The 18,478-nt window shown below is 31.6% G+C and overlaps 4 protein-coding genes across 8 annotated transcripts; 1 reads left to right on the top strand and 3 right to left on the bottom strand.

Moving 5' to 3' along the window:
* Positions 1-364: 364 nt before the first annotated feature.
* LOC131669305 (uncharacterized) lies at positions 365-2,507 on the bottom strand. The gene is made up of 4 exons (XM_058944089.1): positions 2,442-2,507; positions 2,173-2,340; positions 1,821-1,859; positions 365-1,741 (listed from the first exon to the last, which is right to left on the bottom strand). The coding sequence occupies exons 1-4, from the start codon at positions 2,497-2,499 to the stop codon at positions 1,533-1,535; spliced, it is 474 nt and encodes a 157-aa protein (XP_058800072.1). The 5' UTR covers positions 2,500-2,507; the 3' UTR covers positions 365-1,532.
* A 3,016-nt stretch (positions 2,508-5,523) lies between these two features.
* LOC131669271 (cdc42 homolog) lies at positions 5,524-7,771 on the bottom strand. 3 transcript variants are annotated; one of them, XM_058944035.1, is made up of 6 exons: positions 7,633-7,771; positions 7,068-7,264; positions 6,833-6,942; positions 6,553-6,750; positions 6,341-6,470; positions 5,524-6,264 (listed from the first exon to the last, which is right to left on the bottom strand). In XM_058944035.1, the coding sequence occupies exons 2-5, from the start codon at positions 7,243-7,245 to the stop codon at positions 6,381-6,383; spliced, it is 576 nt and encodes a 191-aa protein (XP_058800018.1). In that variant the 5' UTR covers positions 7,246-7,264; positions 7,633-7,771; the 3' UTR covers positions 5,524-6,264; positions 6,341-6,380. The 3 variants fall into 3 exon arrangements, with proteins under 3 accessions (XP_058800018.1, XP_058800020.1, XP_058800019.1); XM_058944037.1 differs by having other exon boundaries at positions 7,643-7,766; XM_058944036.1 differs by lacking the exon at positions 7,633-7,771 and adding an exon at positions 7,483-7,626.
* A 486-nt stretch (positions 7,772-8,257) lies between these two features.
* Positions 8,258-12,256, bottom strand: LOC131669301 (AKT-interacting protein homolog A-like). Of its 2 annotated transcripts, none has more exons than XM_058944084.1 (7): positions 10,764-12,256; positions 10,491-10,672; positions 9,821-9,882; positions 9,661-9,761; positions 9,395-9,582; positions 9,146-9,314; positions 8,258-9,069 (listed from the first exon to the last, which is right to left on the bottom strand). In XM_058944084.1, exons 1-7 carry the CDS (start codon positions 10,794-10,796, stop codon positions 8,986-8,988), a joined length of 819 nt encoding a protein of 272 aa, XP_058800067.1. In that variant the 5' UTR covers positions 10,797-12,256; the 3' UTR covers positions 8,258-8,985. The 2 variants fall into 2 exon arrangements, with proteins under 2 accessions (XP_058800067.1, XP_058800066.1); XM_058944083.1 differs by having other exon boundaries at positions 9,821-9,885; positions 10,764-12,252.
* LOC131669298 (WD repeat and FYVE domain-containing protein 2-like) lies at positions 10,476-18,098 on the top strand. Of its 2 annotated transcripts, none has more exons than XM_058944080.1 (8): positions 10,476-10,614; positions 13,294-13,579; positions 14,036-14,177; positions 14,253-14,458; positions 14,588-14,827; positions 14,913-15,051; positions 15,133-15,332; positions 15,404-18,098. In XM_058944080.1, exons 2-8 carry the CDS (start codon positions 13,419-13,421, stop codon positions 15,540-15,542), a joined length of 1,227 nt encoding a protein of 408 aa, XP_058800063.1. In that variant the 5' UTR covers positions 10,476-10,614; positions 13,294-13,418; the 3' UTR covers positions 15,543-18,098. The 2 variants fall into 2 exon arrangements, with proteins under 2 accessions (XP_058800063.1, XP_058800065.1); XM_058944082.1 differs by lacking the exon at positions 10,476-10,614 and adding an exon at positions 13,212-13,232.
* The last annotated feature ends 380 nt before the right edge of the window (positions 18,099-18,478 follow it).

Below are 18,478 nucleotides of genomic sequence, written 5' to 3'. Positions count from 1 at the left end.
CGATTGAAAGCCTGACCCCCGGGCCTTCGCGGCGCTGCGGCTCGCCTCATTGCCGATCTATGCAAATCCTTTCTTACACGACTAATAGGGCCTTTAATATTTCGGCGCCGTGTCTACTCCCTGCTTCGCTATCGATTTCTCGATGGCTGCTCCGTTACTTATTCCATCAATGAAATTCTGCTGACAGATCTGTATTCCATACTTCTCTTCATTTCGTTATACAGATAACTTATACACGAGGCAGTTACATCAATAAAAGCTTCGCTTATACTTTATTAAAATTCGGCTTTATTAAAATTAAGTAGTTATTACGGACAAATTTATAAACTGCTTTCGATCAATCATTTTATTACTTTTCCATGCCGTAAATCCATTTCCTATTGAACATTCAAGCATAACAAAGACCTGCACTCAACTATATTCAATTGTGATTGTTCTTTGCGCTTTGCACAAGACTACGCCCCTGACACGGCTGAGTAGTTTATCCCAAAGACACTAAAACCCAAGTATACGCGTCTGAAGCTACGTGCCTCAATACTAATTTCTCTGCTCTCAAGCCTGGCAGACTTATCCACCATCGTAGCTCCCTACACAGCTTTGTCTATTTCCTTGGCCAGTGCGACGCAAATAAAGCTCTTGTATTACATATACAAATTTTTTTTTTTATTTTAATAATATCATACCTTAATGCGTTGAGTATGAAAAAGTGCATATTTAATAATAGTTCTTTTGCGGCCGACATGACGTTTCGACAGAACGCAAGATTGTATTTATGAATTAACAGCTCAACAAACAACCAAATTACGAAAGCTTATAGTCTTAGGTACTTATCAAGTTCAAATAACAACAATACTTCCTCGCCGTGAAACAACAATTTGCCTGCTAGATTGGCACGATATCCAAGCTTTGTATCAACTATTTCATTGCTGAAATTAATTCGGAAGTTAGGACTAGCAGAATTTGTGACGTGTCAATATACATTACGCAAACGTAGTGATGTTGTATGAAATTTGATTTATAACTACTTCTCCACTTGATAATTAAATGAATGTGAGGAATCACATAACGATTTTTGTCTTTTGTTTTTAATTTCGTGGCTCACATATATTTCAATCACTAATTTCTAGAATAGTGATGTTAACTGTTTGAGGCACTGTGCGTTCGTTGATGTTTATTTATAACTTTGTCGCACGCAGCAAATATTGTTAAAGATTTTTCAGATTTTTATTTTTACTAGATAGGAGTAGTACTGATAAAAATAACAAGTAATTGATTGATCATATTCAATATTTTTAGTTTTTATATCATTTAAATACGATAGTACATTATCTAACTAGTACGGCAAGAGTAGTGCCTTTCCACTGTCACTTAGCTCTCGTGTAAACCTCACACGAGACAAGAAAATATTTTCCCGCACTGAGTAGGTAATGTACTATTTCTCTTTTTCATAATTAAAATTAGTAAATTCAAGTGGGACATTAAAATTAAATTAACATGCAATATTGGAAACGCTTTAAAGAAATAAAACGGATTTACATGTTCATAACGAGAACTAATAAGAAAGCACCTATAAATGATGCGAATAAAATATTGAGGCTACTGGAAGAATTGCACAAGTTTGACTGGCAACGAGAGAGAGATTCCACTGTTATTCCTAGTTCTGTTGCAACTTTCTTCCAATAGTCATCTGCGATTATCGTAGATGAACAACTCCGCATTACATATTTCGACTTTTGCCTAGCTACAAATACACAATTTTAATAATAAGCATTTTTTGTTAAGTACATATTGATAAGAAAATGACAATTAGATTTACTTACTTCCAGTCATCTTTAAACATTCGTCAAAGAAGTTATTATCTGGAAAATGATAATTATTACAATTATAAGATGAATTTACGTTAGTATGATTGTTATGTAATATAGCATTTCAAGAATAAATCAATATTTCTTTTATTTTAATATTATAATACTCCAGATATTCAGATTTTTTAACGAGGAGTGTTGAATTTTTCAACATACGTTAAAAAGTTTTGTAAGATATTATTATATAATTATATAATTAAATAAAATATAGATCATTTATATGTCTTTTAGAAAGAAACTAATGAGAATTTTCAAAAGGGCCAAATTAAATATTTCTATTTTAATAGCAAACCAGAAAAAAACGTACCTTGTATACTAGTAATGTTTGTTTGTAGCGATAGTAATGTAGTGTTTAACATTGAAGCAGAACTTTTAACAGAAGTAGAACATTCCAATTCAAAAATTGTATTCTTAGGATCTGAATCACATTTTGAATCAACAATCGAGTTACACTGATAGCAAATAATACCAAACGCTAAAACAATCAATGTAAAAATAAGAAAGTCAATGTAATACTTTGAATTGAATTATATTTTATTGAATAAAATTTTTTCACATTGTTATAATATGTAATACCTTGATTCATTGAGTACGAAATAATGTAGAGCATTAAAAATGTCTTCACTACAGACATTCCGAAAAAATAAAGAATTACTTGTGGTTTTAAAAGAATAAGTTCTCCAACAGAAATATCGCAAGACCCAGTGGTTTTTAAGTATTTTTACGATAAGAGATAACAATATCTAATCGTAAAAATATAGGCTGTAATTGTTCTTGTGAAATATAAAGGTGATAAGTGATTACATTTGTTAATCAAATTATTACAGCTAACGATCTCATTGCATGAAAAATATAATGGTAGATAATGATTTGATGAAACAAGATTATGAGAATCCCAAATCAAACGATTAAATTAATATTTATTTATGCACCAGTCAAGAAATACGTGGCGCAAAACGTGCGTTGGTTTCTTTTGGTCGACAGGCATTAAACTGAACGTCTCACATTGAAGACTGCGATGTAATTTTCTTAATCGTGTTATATTACAGCTACTATCAAAGTAAAAGAAATATTGTTAGAAAGTTCGTATCCAATGCACGATCGTATTACTTACGTTATTTGCCCTTTGATTGCGGCGCGACGCGGAAATTACGCGAGAGTGAGAGATCTCGCAATCAGGCATCGTGTGTCATTATATGGGAGGGTAAGTGCCAAAGGAAAAAGCATCGCGTCTGATTGAAAACGAACGGGGAGCTTTTTGATTGCTCTTTGGGGTAGAAGAAGGAAGACGGGGCTTTTTTTTCTTTCACAGATAGTTTTGTAATTTTTCAATAAAGTGAATAAAGAGACAATGTCGATGTGTTGATAGCTTTCAAACGTTTGATATTGTTGAGGTAATTTATAAAATTCGAAAAACTTCATAGTAAAATGAATGATTTTTAAAGTAGCCATATTGCAGGCGCATCAGATACATCCAACATTGTTTATTAGAGTCGCATATTTCGCCTTGAACTCGATCCGGGAAGTTTAATATAATTATAATATAATTTTTAAAATGCATAAATGCGAGCACCTCCTACCGAGAGCTAATTAAACATTACAATGTTCTGGAACAACGACAAAAACGAACGGACGACCTCTTAAATTTTTCACTTTGTAAAAGAAACAAACAAAGAAAATAATATTTGGATGCCTGACTGATCTCTGCGTGAGCTCGTGAATCTCAAACGCGCGCCATACACACACGGTTATCAAGAGAAAAGAGAAACGCACGCGCACCGCAAGCCGTCGAGATAATCCGAAAAAAGCTCGTCGTACACATCATCGTCGACGCGACCACTTACCGTCGCTTCATATATTAGATTAGTCATAATATGACTAATCTTCAAAAGCGTATCTCGCACAAGACGGAAGTTCTGGCACAGGATGCGTACGATAAATAAAATCGAAGCGAGTGCGTGCGTGTCTGCCATGATAAAATTAGTTTAAGGGCCGACTTGTTGTCGTGATTGCGCGCGTTCAGGGATCACTTAAGGCTCGATTTTTGGGAAAGTGATTGCTGAATTAGTGAGACAGGGGGACGACGATTTTCCGTTGATTACGCGTAGGTTTATTTCATTTGGAGACGCTACTGGGCGATCGATCAACGAATTAGTGTCTCTTAATTTTGTATTCTCGGACGACTGTCTTTGTCTTGTGAAAAGCTAGGCTTTTCGATATATTTTACACAATAATATAAAGTTAGTAATTTTGTTGTAACCATAAAAACATTTAAAATACATAATTTCGATTTCAAGGCTTAAATCACTTTAAACGCTAAGAGAATGCGTTACCTATAAAAATATCACATTGCTGGACTGCATATCAATGTTTGATTTCTGTGTCAAAAATTTTGTTAGCTCAGTTGATTCAATTTCAGCTCGATACTGTGTCTCATTTTTTACAAAATATTGACATACAGGTTTAATAACATTTGATCGTTATTTATAATTTCTGTATAACTAAAAACTTGATGATTCTAATTTGTAGATTCTTATTTATAAATTACAGCTCAATCATAATTTTATTTTTGTGAGGAGTCGTCGAACCAATATAATTTCTACATAGATGTGGCAAGCTTTCTTATTGTGAATTGATAATGATTGAATCATAGTAAATGAGTGATTAATTAATTATTTGATCAGAATTATAAAATATAACAGAAATCTACTTAGGACTTGTATAAATAAAATAATCAGTATAAGCGTATTGAGCGAAACAATGCAAGAATCTATCACAATAAAAAAGACAAGCCCACCTGCAATATACGTAATCCGACACGCGCCCCCCGACGACGATCGGTAACAGATTGAGAGAGAGAGAGAGAGAGAGAGAGAGAGAGAGAGAGAGAGAGAGAGAGAGAGAGAGAGAGAGAGAGAGAGAGAGAGAGGATCGAGAAATAATAAAAAAAAGTCGTATAAGCGCGTATAAAGATCGTCTCGACGGGAGTTCTCATGGCGCGCGCGCATGTGTATGTGTAAAGGTGCCAAGAACTTCCCCACTGAGTAGCGCCTCTAGTTCGAAGAAGCGACAGACCCGCAGACTGGTTCGTTCCAAGATGATCGATTCGAAAACGATACAAGACGCTGTTTTTTTTTCAACGTTCTCGCACGCCATTGTCCGCGAGACCTCCCGGGAAATGTGCCCGTGCGAGAAAAGAGTCGTCGTAATCGCGAGCGGTGATCGTTAGTACGTAGTGGGTTGACTTTTTATTTTTTTTTTCTTTATTGTCAGAAAGGCTCAATTTAAGGGTCGATGGACAATGCGGTTGTGGAAAGTAAGGAAAAATTGACTGAGAAATAAAGCGAGCGTTTTGGAATGATGGCTTTTGTGGAAATGTCAAAGCAATTTCGTGTGATACAGATCATTGCGGGTTTTCTTGATGGTTCGAGTTTTTGTAGTAAAACTAGCGGTTCTACTGTGCGCTCTAATGTGATGAATTGATTTACTTAAAATTTAAATTGAACTCTCTTTTATTTTGATTTCATTTCGAAAACTCTCCACTGCATTACTGATTAATTAACAGAGAATACAAAACGAATAAAAAATAATTTTTTTTTAAGAACTTGTATATGAATAAATTAAGTACAACTAAACAGTTTACAAATGTAATGTAATATTTATTTAAGAATGTTGATACATAACAGTGCCGTACACAGGCCGTACGAATTCTAAATTCATTTCAAGTATATATAATATCGTTCAAAAAAAAAAAGAAAATCAGACGTTTCATTGATATAGGCATATATATATATCAACAAATATAATTTCTCCCGTCCACTACATTGCAATTTCCTTCGCGACTGTAAGAAATACAAGATAGAATACTGTCAAGAAGATTTTCACAAATCAATTCTCGATAAATGGCTAGCGCTAAAAATAAAAAAAGAAATGCTGACAACGCTATTGATCTTAAACCATCTTTTTCCAAACTTGACATCGCGCAGTATTAATTACCCGATTACTGCAATTCGCGAATAATAAATCTTATCATGATTGATAATCAGTCCATTGTGTGGTGGCGAATAATTATTGTGTTTGTAATTTTTCTTCGCCAAATTACAATAAAGAGCTATATACGGTCCCAAAAATGTACTGTGATTTTTGGTGTATAATTGGTAGACTTTGTCGAAAAATGCAAATCACGCCTTAAATTTACGAATGAATACATGAGTTAAGCTTGAGTTTATATGAAAATTCGATAAATCGAATGAGCTTATCATTCTCGAAAATCTACGATTCTTTTTTTTCTCTCAAAATTACGGAATGTGTCTGTCGCTGATGTCATTATCGTTTCTTATTTAGCCGCGCGAGAGACAATCGCTGTTGTTGCGTCGAACACAGCGGCTTCAGTGCGTTTCTAAAATAACATTTTTAAAGAAAAATTCAGAGCATCCAATTGATATTAAAAATTTAGATAAGAATTAAGCAATTACCTATCCACACTTGACTGGCTGAAAAATCGACTAGTATAATTTATAAAATGAAACATTTTCTACCCTTAGGTGGTTCTGGTGGTTCTAATGCGGCCAAAATTGCTTCATCAAAAACATTTTTTAACCCTTTCTGTAACATTTAATATTTGCATTAGTATTTAATTTCTATAGCTGATTGGTCAACTCCAAAGTTAATAGTTTTGTTTTCTTACTTGAGTTAAAGCACTACATTCAACATATTTTACAGCCTTCAATTCTTTTGCAAGTTTTTCTCCTTGTTCTACAGTTATAGGTTTTTGTTTGTTTTTAGCTAACTTTTCAATTGTTGCAACATCATCTCTCAAGTCGATCTGAGTTCCTACTAAAAGAAACGGAGTCCTTTGACAGTGATGTGTAATTTCTGGTACCCACTAAAAATTGATAAAAAAAGTTGTTAATTAATTTTAATTAAAATCATTCATAATATGATTTCAAGTACATAAGTAATATTACCTTCTCTTTTACATTTTCAAATGATGATGGTGATACTACTGAAAAACAGACTAAAAACACATCTGTTTGGGGATAACTCAAAGGGCGAAGTCTATCGTAATCCTCCTGACCTGTACATACAAATGAAAAGAACTAATGAATCAAATATATTTTTTAGTTTTTAAATACAATATATTAAACCTTATTGATTCAATTAGTTTTAAAATCTCAAAGTAGGTAAAAAAAGAAAATTTACCAGCAGTGTCAAACAATCCCAATGTATAGGGATCTCCTCCAATCATGACAGTTACTGCATAATTGTCAAATACAGTAGGTACATATTCGGAAGGGAATTTGTTGGTAGTGTAGGAGATGAGCAAGCAGGTTTTACCTACCGCACCATCTCCTACAACTACACACTTAATCGTTTGCATCTCCAATGTGATGACTTATCTGGAAATAATAATATTGATTTATAGTTTTATTACAAATTACCCATTATCTTAACTATCGCGTGCTTTGCAAGCATTCTTCCAATTCGTAAACATTGTAAATACAGTGTTACACGATAAGAGGATTGTATTTATGAAAATATTGAAGTAAACTGGTAACGCAAAAGTTTCTAAATATATCGAACACTTTAACAAAATTTCGGATACTCTCAAAATAACCTCAAAAATAAAAGAAGCCGATGCAAAGGGTATGCGAGTGCAGCAGCAAGTTCTACAGTATTTGAACGTTTAGACGACTTTGACACTATACTTGTTGCAAACAATACAAACACAAATTTTTCATAGTATTAAGTTATGAAAAATTATTACATTTGAATACCTATGCCGACTCCAAATCGCATGCAAATTAAAATCAGTCACACTGTCACACGACACGATCAATTAACGTGGGATGGGGAAGGAGAACGACGCAGGTCGCAGATCAGCAGATGCACGCAGTCGCCCGTCGAGAATGCTATTTAATGCTACCTACTGGCCCTACTGTTACTTGCATTGTCTAGAGGGCACCACCTCTTGGTATGATTTGCGCAAAATAAATATGTTTGTCTTCAAATAATACATTCTTTTACAATCTGCTTCAACGTAATTCAATAATGATGACAGATGAAGATTATAGTTTATTTGTTTTATTATTATAGGATATTATAATATGACACTGACTATTTTAAAAACAACTTTAATGAAAATCTATTTAAATTGAAATATTTTTATGAAACTTTAAAAAAAAACTTAATTTACTTCAATTAACAATTTGTTCAAAATTGAATTCAAAATTATCTATTGAAACTACTATAAATAAAAACTTATTTTAATTAGTTTTCAGGGTATCATGTAATAAAAATGAAATTAACATATTTTACTTATATATTACTTTATTAATAGATTATCAAAATTAATATTTATTTTTGAGGCACACAGATTTATTATTATTCAGGCGAATAATAAAGTTTACAAAATTTCGACGATATATTTTATATATTAAAAAAAATATTGAGAGTTACGAAAACGTTTCCAAATTCTAAAAGTTCAAAAAAAATTCTATTCGTTGTTTATATGACATAATTTCAATTATTGCACTTAGATCTTAATATTTATATAGAAAACAATATTAAAAAATAATTTCTTTCTGGTACATACACAAAACTCTATTTTTATATAACTTAACACCGTTAGTACGATATATATAGTTTATAGTTAAGCATAAATAATTATTTAGTTTAATATTCAACAATCTCATCTGAATACTCATAACAATTCTTATTAACGGAAAATTAAACTCAAAATCAATGTAATATTATTACTAATTCTATACTATCACCACTGTGAAATTCCCCTATTTTATTTATATTTTTAAATCGCTCACAGCGAGTAATTGATCTTAGTAGGATATATACCTCATGCAATCAGTTTGATCGTGAGTATTCATAGTTGTTAACAAAGAATTGATTTCACATCAGTTATGAAAAATTTACGCATTATAAATTATAATGTAGATAAATTGTTTTTAGAAATTTTGCTAAATACGCTTCTTTTAATTGTATAAAAATAGTTGAACAATTGTGTGATCTCTTTTCCAGTTATCAATATGTTGTGGAGGACCACTGCAAAATGAATGTTAAGTTTAGTTATTTATTAAATACGGAAGATGCAAATAAACATTTGCTATCTCGCTTCTGATTTTGAAAAAGGTGTCAGAGAACCAGGTTGTACCCAAGAGTATCCCGTAGGTTTATTTTCACTGTCATTCTGTTTATAGAAAAATATTATTACTATTGCAAATTATGTTTTAATCATAACTATTGTTAATTTGATGAAATCTTACCTTTAGATTGTAAATTTCTTGCTTTATAGGATCATGAATTTCACTATTATAAGGACTAAAAGTAATATAGTGTGGGTCATCAACTGTGGGACGATCATAGACTACACTCAAACTATCTTTAACACATTTTTTTACTTGTTCTTTATAACTCTCGAAATTTGTCTCTAATCTGTAAAATTTCAATAGTGATGTAATCATTCATATCTTATTATTCTTTCATATATTATAGTAAAATTTATTGTATATTACAGTAATAATGCTTCTTCATTAACTGGAGTCATTTTGGTATCAAGTTTGATAAAAATTCTTGTAATAAACTGTACTAATTTCCAAATTCTAATATTTCTTTTCCATTCTGGAAAACCCCAAAATGTATACAGTTCTCCTGTCTCATAATTAATCAAAGGGTGAAAAACTTTTGTTTGGAAAACTACATCCTGAATAAAAATAAAAAAAAATGAATCAATTAGAATAAGTTTAAAGAAATTAATATAAGGATAAATTAAAAATCTTACTGGACATTTTCCATCTGGGAAATTTTGTGGCAATGTTATTGTAAATCTAAATACCCCACCTTGATAAATTCCTTGACGAATAAATTGTACACCAAACCAAACTGAAATAAGAAAAAAATTATTTATATTTTTGTTTGAATTTGAATAATTTAAAACTTACGAAAAGAATTTTGAGCTGATGGAATAACATAAATGCCTTTCAAATCTTGATCTCGTAGCATACTACTGAATATCAAAACATACATGTATATTTTACTTTTTCAAGTGAATAAAATGTACAAAGTGTTTATTCGCACCAAGATCTACGTAATTACGTCGCTCGAAGACTGATTTTTCTAAAGATTCATATAATCACGTAAATTTTTCGAACTTGGGTCTGTGTAAATTCTCCACACGGCCTAACTATAGTCTCGCAATTTTGGAGCGACGTATTTTGGAGTCACGTATTTACGGTCTGTAAATACGCATCCTTGCATAACCCAATAACCGTAAAAACCCTATAACCTATAATTGCCATACACACCGCGAGTGGCGTCGACCCTAACTCTACCGATCTTTTTTCTGTTTATAAGCGCAACTTTATTGAACCTTTTTTAAAGGGATATAACCGTACGAGTGACATAAATACGTATCTCCTAAGATAAGTACCAGTAAATACGTAACTTTCAAATACGTCATTCTAAAATTACGGGACCGTAGTTAGGCCGTCTAGAAAATTTACGTAACTAAGAATCTTTAGAATAATCAGTCATCGAGCCACGTAATTACGGGAATATTGGTGGGATTAATCATGGCGTAAAATGTATTTGAATATGATAAAATTGACTTACTATTCTGCAAGTATATTATATTCTTGAAAATATGCAGCATACTCTTTACTATTTTGAGAAGAGTTTGGTCTATCAATCATTTTAGCAGCAGTACCAAGTTGAGAATCTCCATTTGTATTAGCAGGTAAAAGTTTTCTGAATGATCCTTGACGTTTTAAGTTGTCTTCAGATTCGCCTTCACTCTAAAAGTGAATACATAAGTTAATAGAGTGCCACTGTATCATTACAAAATAATAATATATACTTTGGAGATGAATTTAAAATATTCATTACCTTAATTCCAGAAATTGAAACGTTTCCAGACATTTTGCTATTTTAAATGATTTGTAACTTTAACATTCTGTTAGTAAATATCTAACAACTGAATAAAATAACTTCTTTTTCAAGATAAGGACGGCTTTTTTGGTATCACAAGTTAGGTTATGTTTTTTCAAAGTTCACTCAAGTTTTTTTTTCTTATAAAACAGCTATTAAATCGAAATAAATCAAAACAAAAGTAACAACAAACAAATGACAATTTCAGCAAAGACTATTCCAAGTATTGTTTAGGAAGTTCAAAGAGATTAACTGAATGTAATTATAAAAAGGTGAAGGCATAAATGCCTTTCCTATACGGTAAAACACTTGACACTGAAGTGGAACAGCTGAGTAGGTAAAAAGGCTTTTAAACTCAACCTTTTGTACGTATGCTAGAACTATTAAATATATTATGAAAAATGTTAGAGAAGTCATTAAATAAAAACAATCTAATAAACAGAAGACTCAAATTGAATTAAAAAACGTTTCTATTCTGTATAATAGTAAAAAAAATTATTTTTGTGCGATCTTAAAATAAAAGAAATTAATACACACCCACACACATTTATACACATCGTGAATACTCAAAGTGAAATTGGTTATCAATTTGACCGACGAATATATAGAAAGTATGGTTGAAAGGTAGCTCTACTTTTTTAGAACTTTTGAATCGTATTTTGCAATTATATCTTAAAAATCTATCTAAACAAATGTGCACGAAATGAATAGGTGTCCCAGCTTATCCTATCCCTTAATATTCTCTCCGTACATAGATTATAGGCAGCAACGCTTTTTCGGATTTGGTCCGCGCTTCACGTGTAAATTTTATGAAGAAGCGACCCAAATTTTGAAACTGTGATTGCAATTCTATGTTAAAAATCTATCAAAAAATATGTAGACAGAGCAAATGCAAACAAACTCATGATAGTCTCCCGCTCTGGTGCATTCACGCACCATCCGATAGCCAGTCCAGAACAGGACTACGAAGTTGGCCCTTCCATTTCAAGAGAAATTAGTAGCAAAAAAGACAAAACGGCATTAATTATCCTATTCTTCTCTGATATCAGTGTTTATTTTCCATTTTCAATGACTAGGAAATACGTGAAGATTCCGATTACCCAATCACCTAGTGAATGGCTATTATCTCGATGATTTGTTGTTGAATTTTCGCGAGGAAGGTCTCAAAATAAAAATTATTATTTACCTCGTCACCCCTCCCATTCGTTTTTTAAATATATTGCATGGATTTTAAATAAAATTAATAATAATTTTCGACGTCTCGGATGGCAGGAAAACGAACTCTGACGAAGCTCCTGATCAACGGCGCGCAATCGTAAGCTTTTAAATGAAAACGTCATTTCGTTAGCACTATATCAGAAAACTAGAAAAAAGTGAATTACATTAAATATTATTGATACCATAATTGTTAAATGCATGTGAAACCATGATTTTACGATACGTTAATGTACATGACGAATAATAGAGTTGTAGACCAGTATAGATTTTATTTTCATGAATGTTATTTCTTTTGCGACTCATATCAAGTAAAATATATTGTTCAACTTGAATTAGTTTTTTATCAATATTAATCATTATTCAGAATTGTCATTATTACATTTTTAAAAGAAATATTGTTTCTAGAAAACATCTATACTGGTCTGCAACTGCTTTATTCGTCATATATACATCATCGTACTGTAAAAATGATATCATATGCATTTAATGATTATGTATATATAATATTTCATGCAATTCACTTTGTTTTTGCTTTTCAATGTAGCGTTGACGAATTGCTTCCAATGCGCGCCATTGAAGATGATGGTCATGCGCACTTGGACGTTGCGCAGTACATTGTGCGCCGATCGTGTCCGTCACAAAACTAATTAACATTGATTAGTTACTCCGCATTGACAATATTGACATTCTCCGTGTGACGATCAGATCTGCGCATAATATACTGCGCAGCGTCCAAGTGCATATGACTAACACCACAATATGCAATTTATTGAAAAAGCGAATGAGAGGGATGATCAAGGAAATAATAATTTTCATTTTAAGGCCTTTCCCGCAAAAATTCAACAACAAATTATCGAGATAATAGCTATTAATTAGATGATTGGAAAATTGGAATTTTCAGGCATTACCCACTACGTAGTCAAAAAAGAGAAATTAGCACTGGTATCAGAACAAATAGAGCAATTAATGCCATTTTGCCTTTCCCTATTAATTTTCTTTAAAAATGGGGAGCCAATTTTGCAGTTCTGGCCAGAACTTCTGAGCCTTAAAGACGGACCTGTCCTTACACACACACACACACATATTCGTTGATTTGACACAATGAAAAATAAGTTATCGATCGAGTAAGGTCACCAGGGGAGTTCCCGCAACTCGCGATTGTCGACGTCACTCCGTTCCTTAATATCGAGACGCAATCCAATCAGTAGTGTACGGCAAAAAAACGGAGCGGCGTATAATCTAATTTCACGTGGATCATATGTGTTTTCAGAGTTGTATACACAAAGAGGTTGGCGCTCGCAATTTGTCAATTATCAAATGACAAGTAGTAGCAGCAGTAGTAGTTATAGTAGTAGTAGCAGCAGCTGAGGGCAGGTGGTAGGTGAAAGAATTACAATGGCAGCCGAAATCAAGCCCGCGCCTGGGATGAATCAGGATAAGTTTAGCTCCAATAAGAAGCCTATACTTCTGTCGAAACTCGAGGGTTGCAATGACGATGTCAATGCCGCCGTTATCATTCCCAGGATTGACGGCGTCATCAGCGTCTGCGATGACAGGTCAGACTCACTTCTATTGTTTGAGATTCCTCTTATATTCTACACATTCATGTATGATCCGATGAATTTATTTGCATCTTATGCTTCGAGCTCGATTCTAATTGGATCCATTGTTTATGATGCAAGTAATAATCGTACAGTCACTTGTGGCGTTTACCTTAAACGTTTTTAAAACTGCTACTATTTTTTGCATTGTACTTATTTTACACTCTTATTTTTCGACGTAATTTTTTACATAAACTAATTATAGGTGAAACAGTAAGTTCTTTATTATAAATAAATGATTGTATGATACCTCAACAATCTTTCTTTATCTGCAAGTCCTAGATAGGATGATTTAAACTGTTTGCTTTATCTGACTGGCTATATTTCTTTAAACAGTCTTTTGATGTATTTTAGATATGAATCAAGGTAGACAAAGATAAACCAATACAAATTTTCAAATTACTATTGCAGAACTGTCAGAGTTTGGTTAAAACGTGACTCAGGACAATACTGGCCAAGTGTATGCATGTACATGGTAGCAGCTCCAACATCTCTTGATTTTTGTCCTGAAACCAGACAGCTGTTTGTTGGACTAGAAAATGGCAGTATAAATGTATTTATCACTATCAAATTCATTTATTCATAACTTATAATAAATTGTTCATTAAATGTATTTTTGGTTTTGTAGGAATTTTTATTAGAAAGTGATTACAATCGTATGACAGCTATTCGAGAATATATGGCTCATCAAGCAAGAGTCGCTGCAGTAGTGTTTTCTTTAAGCTGTGAATGGGTGCTCAGTATAGGTAGAGATAAGTTATTCCAATTCCACAGTACTGAAAATGGAAAAAAACTTGGAACTTACACTACGGAAGCTTGGTACACAGCATTGCAGTATCCTTTTTTAACTATATTTAATTATTTTAATTTCAGTTAGTTTCTTATCATGCATATGTACTCCATTTTTTGTCATATTTTGATAAAGTGACATACATGAAACATATATCCTTAATCATAAAATAGATTTGATGCTCAATCTAAACATGCTTTCATTGGAAACTACAATGGACAAATACAAATGTTGAAGCTTGACAATAATGGCTGTACATTTGTAACTACGTTAAAAACTCACACTGGAAGCATTCGATCATTAGCATGGGATAGTGAAAAACAACTTCTATTTTCTGGTAGTTTTGATCAGAGTATAATTGTATGGGATATTGGAGGCCGTCAAGGCACTGCTTATGAATTACAAGGTCACCAGTAAGTAATGTTTATTAATGAATATAATCTTGTTTAGATCATAAATGTATGTTATAAATTTTTCATTATAATTATTTCAATCTAGTAACAAAGTGACAGCCTTATGTTATGCAAGCATGGAACGTGTCTTATTATCTGGTGGTGAAGATGGTGTCATTGTTTCTTGGAATATGGCAGCTGATAGAAAAGAAACAGCAAATTGGGCTGAATCTGATACATGTCAGGTATGATTATAAAATTCTATTTAGAATAACTATATATTCTTAAAATTTCGTACCGCTATAAAATATTTTTAAATGTTTCAGAACTGTGGACGGCCATTTTTCTGGAATTTGAAAGCAATGATGGACCAACGTCAATTTGGTTTAAGACAACACCATTGCCGTCACTGTGGCCAAGCATTATGTGATAATTGTTCTTCAAAACGTATTCCGATTCCGTCAATGGGTTTTGAATTTGAAGTTCGAGTATGTGAACCTTGCCATATTCAATTAAAGGCTGCCAAGTATGTAATCGTTGTATTTGTGAGATTATGTTATTCAAAATTATGTTTTAATCAATTTATTTTTTAATTAGTCAAACGCCATTAGCATCGTTTCATGATGCAAAGCATAGCATTGTCTACATGGACCTTGATGCTCCACGCAGAAGACTGTTAACTGTTGGACAAGATCGAATGATTAAAATTTGGGACGTTTCGGCTCTTCTTCAATAAATCTTAGCTTTACTTCGGCCGAGTATAAAGAAACAAATGATACTCTAAGCTCTACCTTTGAGACAAATCAGTACATCGATACACTTTCTGCTTTTATACTACAAAAATGGTTGTTTAACAACAATTAACTTCATACATACATAAAAGGTGAGAAAATGGGGTTTCATACACTTTTATAGAGATTTTTTTCAATTTTTATTTATCTTTAGAAATGTAGTTCAAAGAAAAATTCTAAGTTCGAATGTCGTTTTTAAAGTGACGGAAATGAAGTGCTATTTTTAGCCAATGGTTTTTTACACTACCTTGTTGATGTACATGTAACAAATATTTAGAAATTAAAAATGATCAATCAAATTATTTAATACGCTCTCTTATTGGAAATTTAAAAAGTAATTAAAAATGACGCATAAACCTTTTTCAGGGAATGAAATATTTATACTACTCCCTAGTCGTGTTAATTGTTATTATATTATTGTTTTATATCTTATACTGTACGATTAATCTATAGAACTTAATTCAAGGTACAAGTTGTATGTGCTATCTCAGTCACTGTTTGTTACTTCCATATAATATCATCATATTCCGCAGAAAATCATTTTTCAAATTTGAAATGACATTGTCATGCTCTTCCTATAAAACGTGTTTGAAACTTGAAAACATTTATTGTTGATTTACCGTTTTATAAAGCAAAATTTATGAAGTGTATATCTTGTACCAAAATCTAAAAGCTGTACCTATACACACACACGCGCGCGCGCGTGTGTGTAATCATATTTAGAGTGTAACGTATTCATTACCATGCCTCTATATACGTGAATAAAGGCAATGGCTGTTAACTGTTATGCGATAGTGTTATTTAGTTTTCTATATAAACAAAAGTATATTGATATATCTACGTTACCCATTTATATTATTTGGATGTAACATCTGTATGTATACTATAAAAGCTATACTTTATTAAGTTGCTTATTAAATTGATTTGTTTATTAAATCATTAATATTAACGCGTGTATTATGTTAAAGCACGCAGTTAACAGAAGAATGCTCGATTTACAAAGTATCAACTCTAGTAATTATCGAAACGCTATTGACTATAATGTATAAAAAGACATGTGATCTTTAAAATATTAACGTCAATGTCAGATGTTTTCTACGTTCGAAATTTGAAGTCAAAACACGTGCACCAATGTGTTCTCTGGACATAAAATCAACTCTAAAGCTTAAAAAGTATGATTTATTGATTGCTCTAAAGTGATAAGAAAATCTTTTCTAAAAGCATTCCTGACTAAATAAGGTCTGATGAAAATATATCCATGTAAAAGACGCCTAAAAGTTTATTTTATAAACATCAATATATTTAACATCATTTTTTTCTCGAAATTAGAATAATTATTAGACGGTTATATCACACTTAACGCAACGAGAATACGAAACTTTAGTGAATCACGGCTCCAACTTTAAAGAACAAACATATACGAATATATACTTAGAGAGCTCATATTTTTAAGAGTAATAATTACAAGTTTCTGTCGATTATTTGAGGACGAGCAAACGTTCGATTTGTATTAGGAAACATTTTCTAAATGATATATATACACAAATACTCACTAGTAGTCTTTTTTTTAAACGTTGCCTTTTGTCAAGCCACTTGTGAAGAAATAAATTATGCAATGCAATGCACTCCATCATTATTTTGGCAAATAAAATTCTATTTTTATCGTGAAAATTTATAAATGTCAAAGTCATGTATATTTAAAGAAAGAAAAAAAATTCTAAGTGTGGATGACGGAACTGAGCGGAAAATTGACATAGAAAAATTATAGAAAAACTGCACATGATTGTCAAAGACCAACAAAACTTATTAACAATTACGCGCATTTTAGCTTTTGTTCATAAAAAAATTAAAAAAATTGAACATTCCCAGATCAGTAGAAATTGAATCTATGTAGCATTTTGATTCAATTTTTATAGATATAAATGTGTTTAATAGTTAGGAAAATCCCGCGCACTTTTCTATCCAATCAAAATATTATAACCGTTCAAGAAATAAATATTATTTCTCATTACAATTATGTACCTGAAAAAAATCAGTCGGTAATATAGATTTACACTTTTGTACGACAATACCCTCTCAAAAAGAACTACATCCTCATACCCAGATAATTAATAAGAGCTGTATAAATAGACATGAGTTATTTTCTGAAATAACCGTTAATATTAACTATTGGAAGTGAATTTTTTAACTCGGATTTGTCTTGAAGTACTTGAAATTATTCTTTATTGAAAAAATAGCTAATCTTTTATCAGTACAGCTTTTACATTGTCAGCCTTGGGAAGATATTGTCTATGTTCAAGTAGTTGCCATAGCTCATTATTTGAAAAAAACCTGTGCTTATGGGTACAGTCCTTTTCAAAGCACAGTACTTCTTAAGTTTGCGTTACCCATTGTTCTTTACGTATATTTGTTGTTGTTAATGAGAAATAATTTTTATTTCTTTATACCGGATGGTTATAATGACCTTTTGATTGGATAGAAAAATTACACGTGATTTTTGCTTATCATTCAACATATTCATTTCAATATTTAATATATATAGTAGTTTATTTATTTACAACTTATATGTTACATTTGATATTTAATATATATATATATATATATATATATATATATATATATATATATATATATATATATATATATATATATATATATATATATATTTTTTTTTTTTCAATTTCTACTAATCTGATAGTGTTTAATATTTTGGAATTTTTTATTAACGAAATCTTTATTGTGCGGAATCATTAATAAGTTATCCTATCCTTGCCAATCACGCGTACTTTTTCTATAATTTTTCCCGATCAATTTTCGATGATTTCCTGACGAGTTCTTTCATATTTTAGGTGTACAAAATTTATCACTCATGATATAATAT

This window comes from Phymastichus coffea, unplaced genomic scaffold (assembly GCF_024137745.1).
Source record: "Phymastichus coffea isolate CEN01 unplaced genomic scaffold, Cenicafe_Pcof_1.1 PCOF00091, whole genome shotgun sequence".
NCBI lineage: Eukaryota > Metazoa > Arthropoda > Insecta > Hymenoptera > Eulophidae > Phymastichus > Phymastichus coffea.
This window is presented reverse-complemented; position numbering and strand designations above follow the sequence as displayed.

Excerpts from the sequence above, each read along its gene's own strand:
- LOC131669305 (XM_058944089.1), bottom strand. The coding sequence starts at position 2,499 with ATGTCTGTAGTGAAGACATTTTTAATGCTCTACATTATTTCGTACTCA. Across the intron at positions 1,860-2,172 it reads AAACATTACTAGTATACAAG|ATAATAACTTCTTTGACGAA; the intron begins GTACGTTTTTTT and ends ATCATTTTCCAG. Across the intron at positions 1,742-1,820 it reads ATGTTTAAAGATGACTGGAA|CTAGGCAAAAGTCGAAATAT; the intron begins GTAAGTAAATCT and ends GTGTATTTGTAG.
- LOC131669271 (XM_058944035.1), bottom strand. The coding sequence starts at position 7,245 with ATGCAAACGATTAAGTGTGTAGTTGTAGGAGATGGTGCGGTAGGTAAA. Across the intron at positions 6,943-7,067 it reads GGGATTGTTTGACACTGCTG|GTCAGGAGGATTACGATAGA; the intron begins GTAAATTTTCTT and ends TTGTATGTACAG. Across the intron at positions 6,471-6,552 it reads AATGTAGTGCTTTAACTCAA|AAAGGGTTAAAAAATGTTTT; the intron begins GTAAGAAAACAA and ends TAAATGTTACAG.
- LOC131669301 (XM_058944083.1), bottom strand. The coding sequence starts at position 10,796 with ATGTCTGGAAACGTTTCAATTTCTGGAATTAAG. Across the intron at positions 10,673-10,763 it reads TTTCAATTTCTGGAATTAAG|AGTGAAGGCGAATCTGAAGA; the intron begins GTAATGAATATT and ends ATTCACTTTTAG. Across the intron at positions 9,886-10,490 it reads TATAATATACTTGCAGAATA|TAGTATGCTACGAGATCAAG; the intron begins GTAAGTCAATTT and ends TTTGATATTCAG.
- LOC131669298 (XM_058944080.1), top strand. The coding sequence starts at position 13,419 with ATGGCAGCCGAAATCAAGCCCGCGCCTGGGATGAATCAGGATAAGTTT. Across the intron at positions 14,828-14,912 it reads TATGAATTACAAGGTCACCA|TAACAAAGTGACAGCCTTAT; the intron begins GTAAGTAATGTT and ends ATTTCAATCTAG. Across the intron at positions 15,333-15,403 it reads ATTCAATTAAAGGCTGCCAA|TCAAACGCCATTAGCATCGT; the intron begins GTATGTAATCGT and ends TTTTTTAATTAG.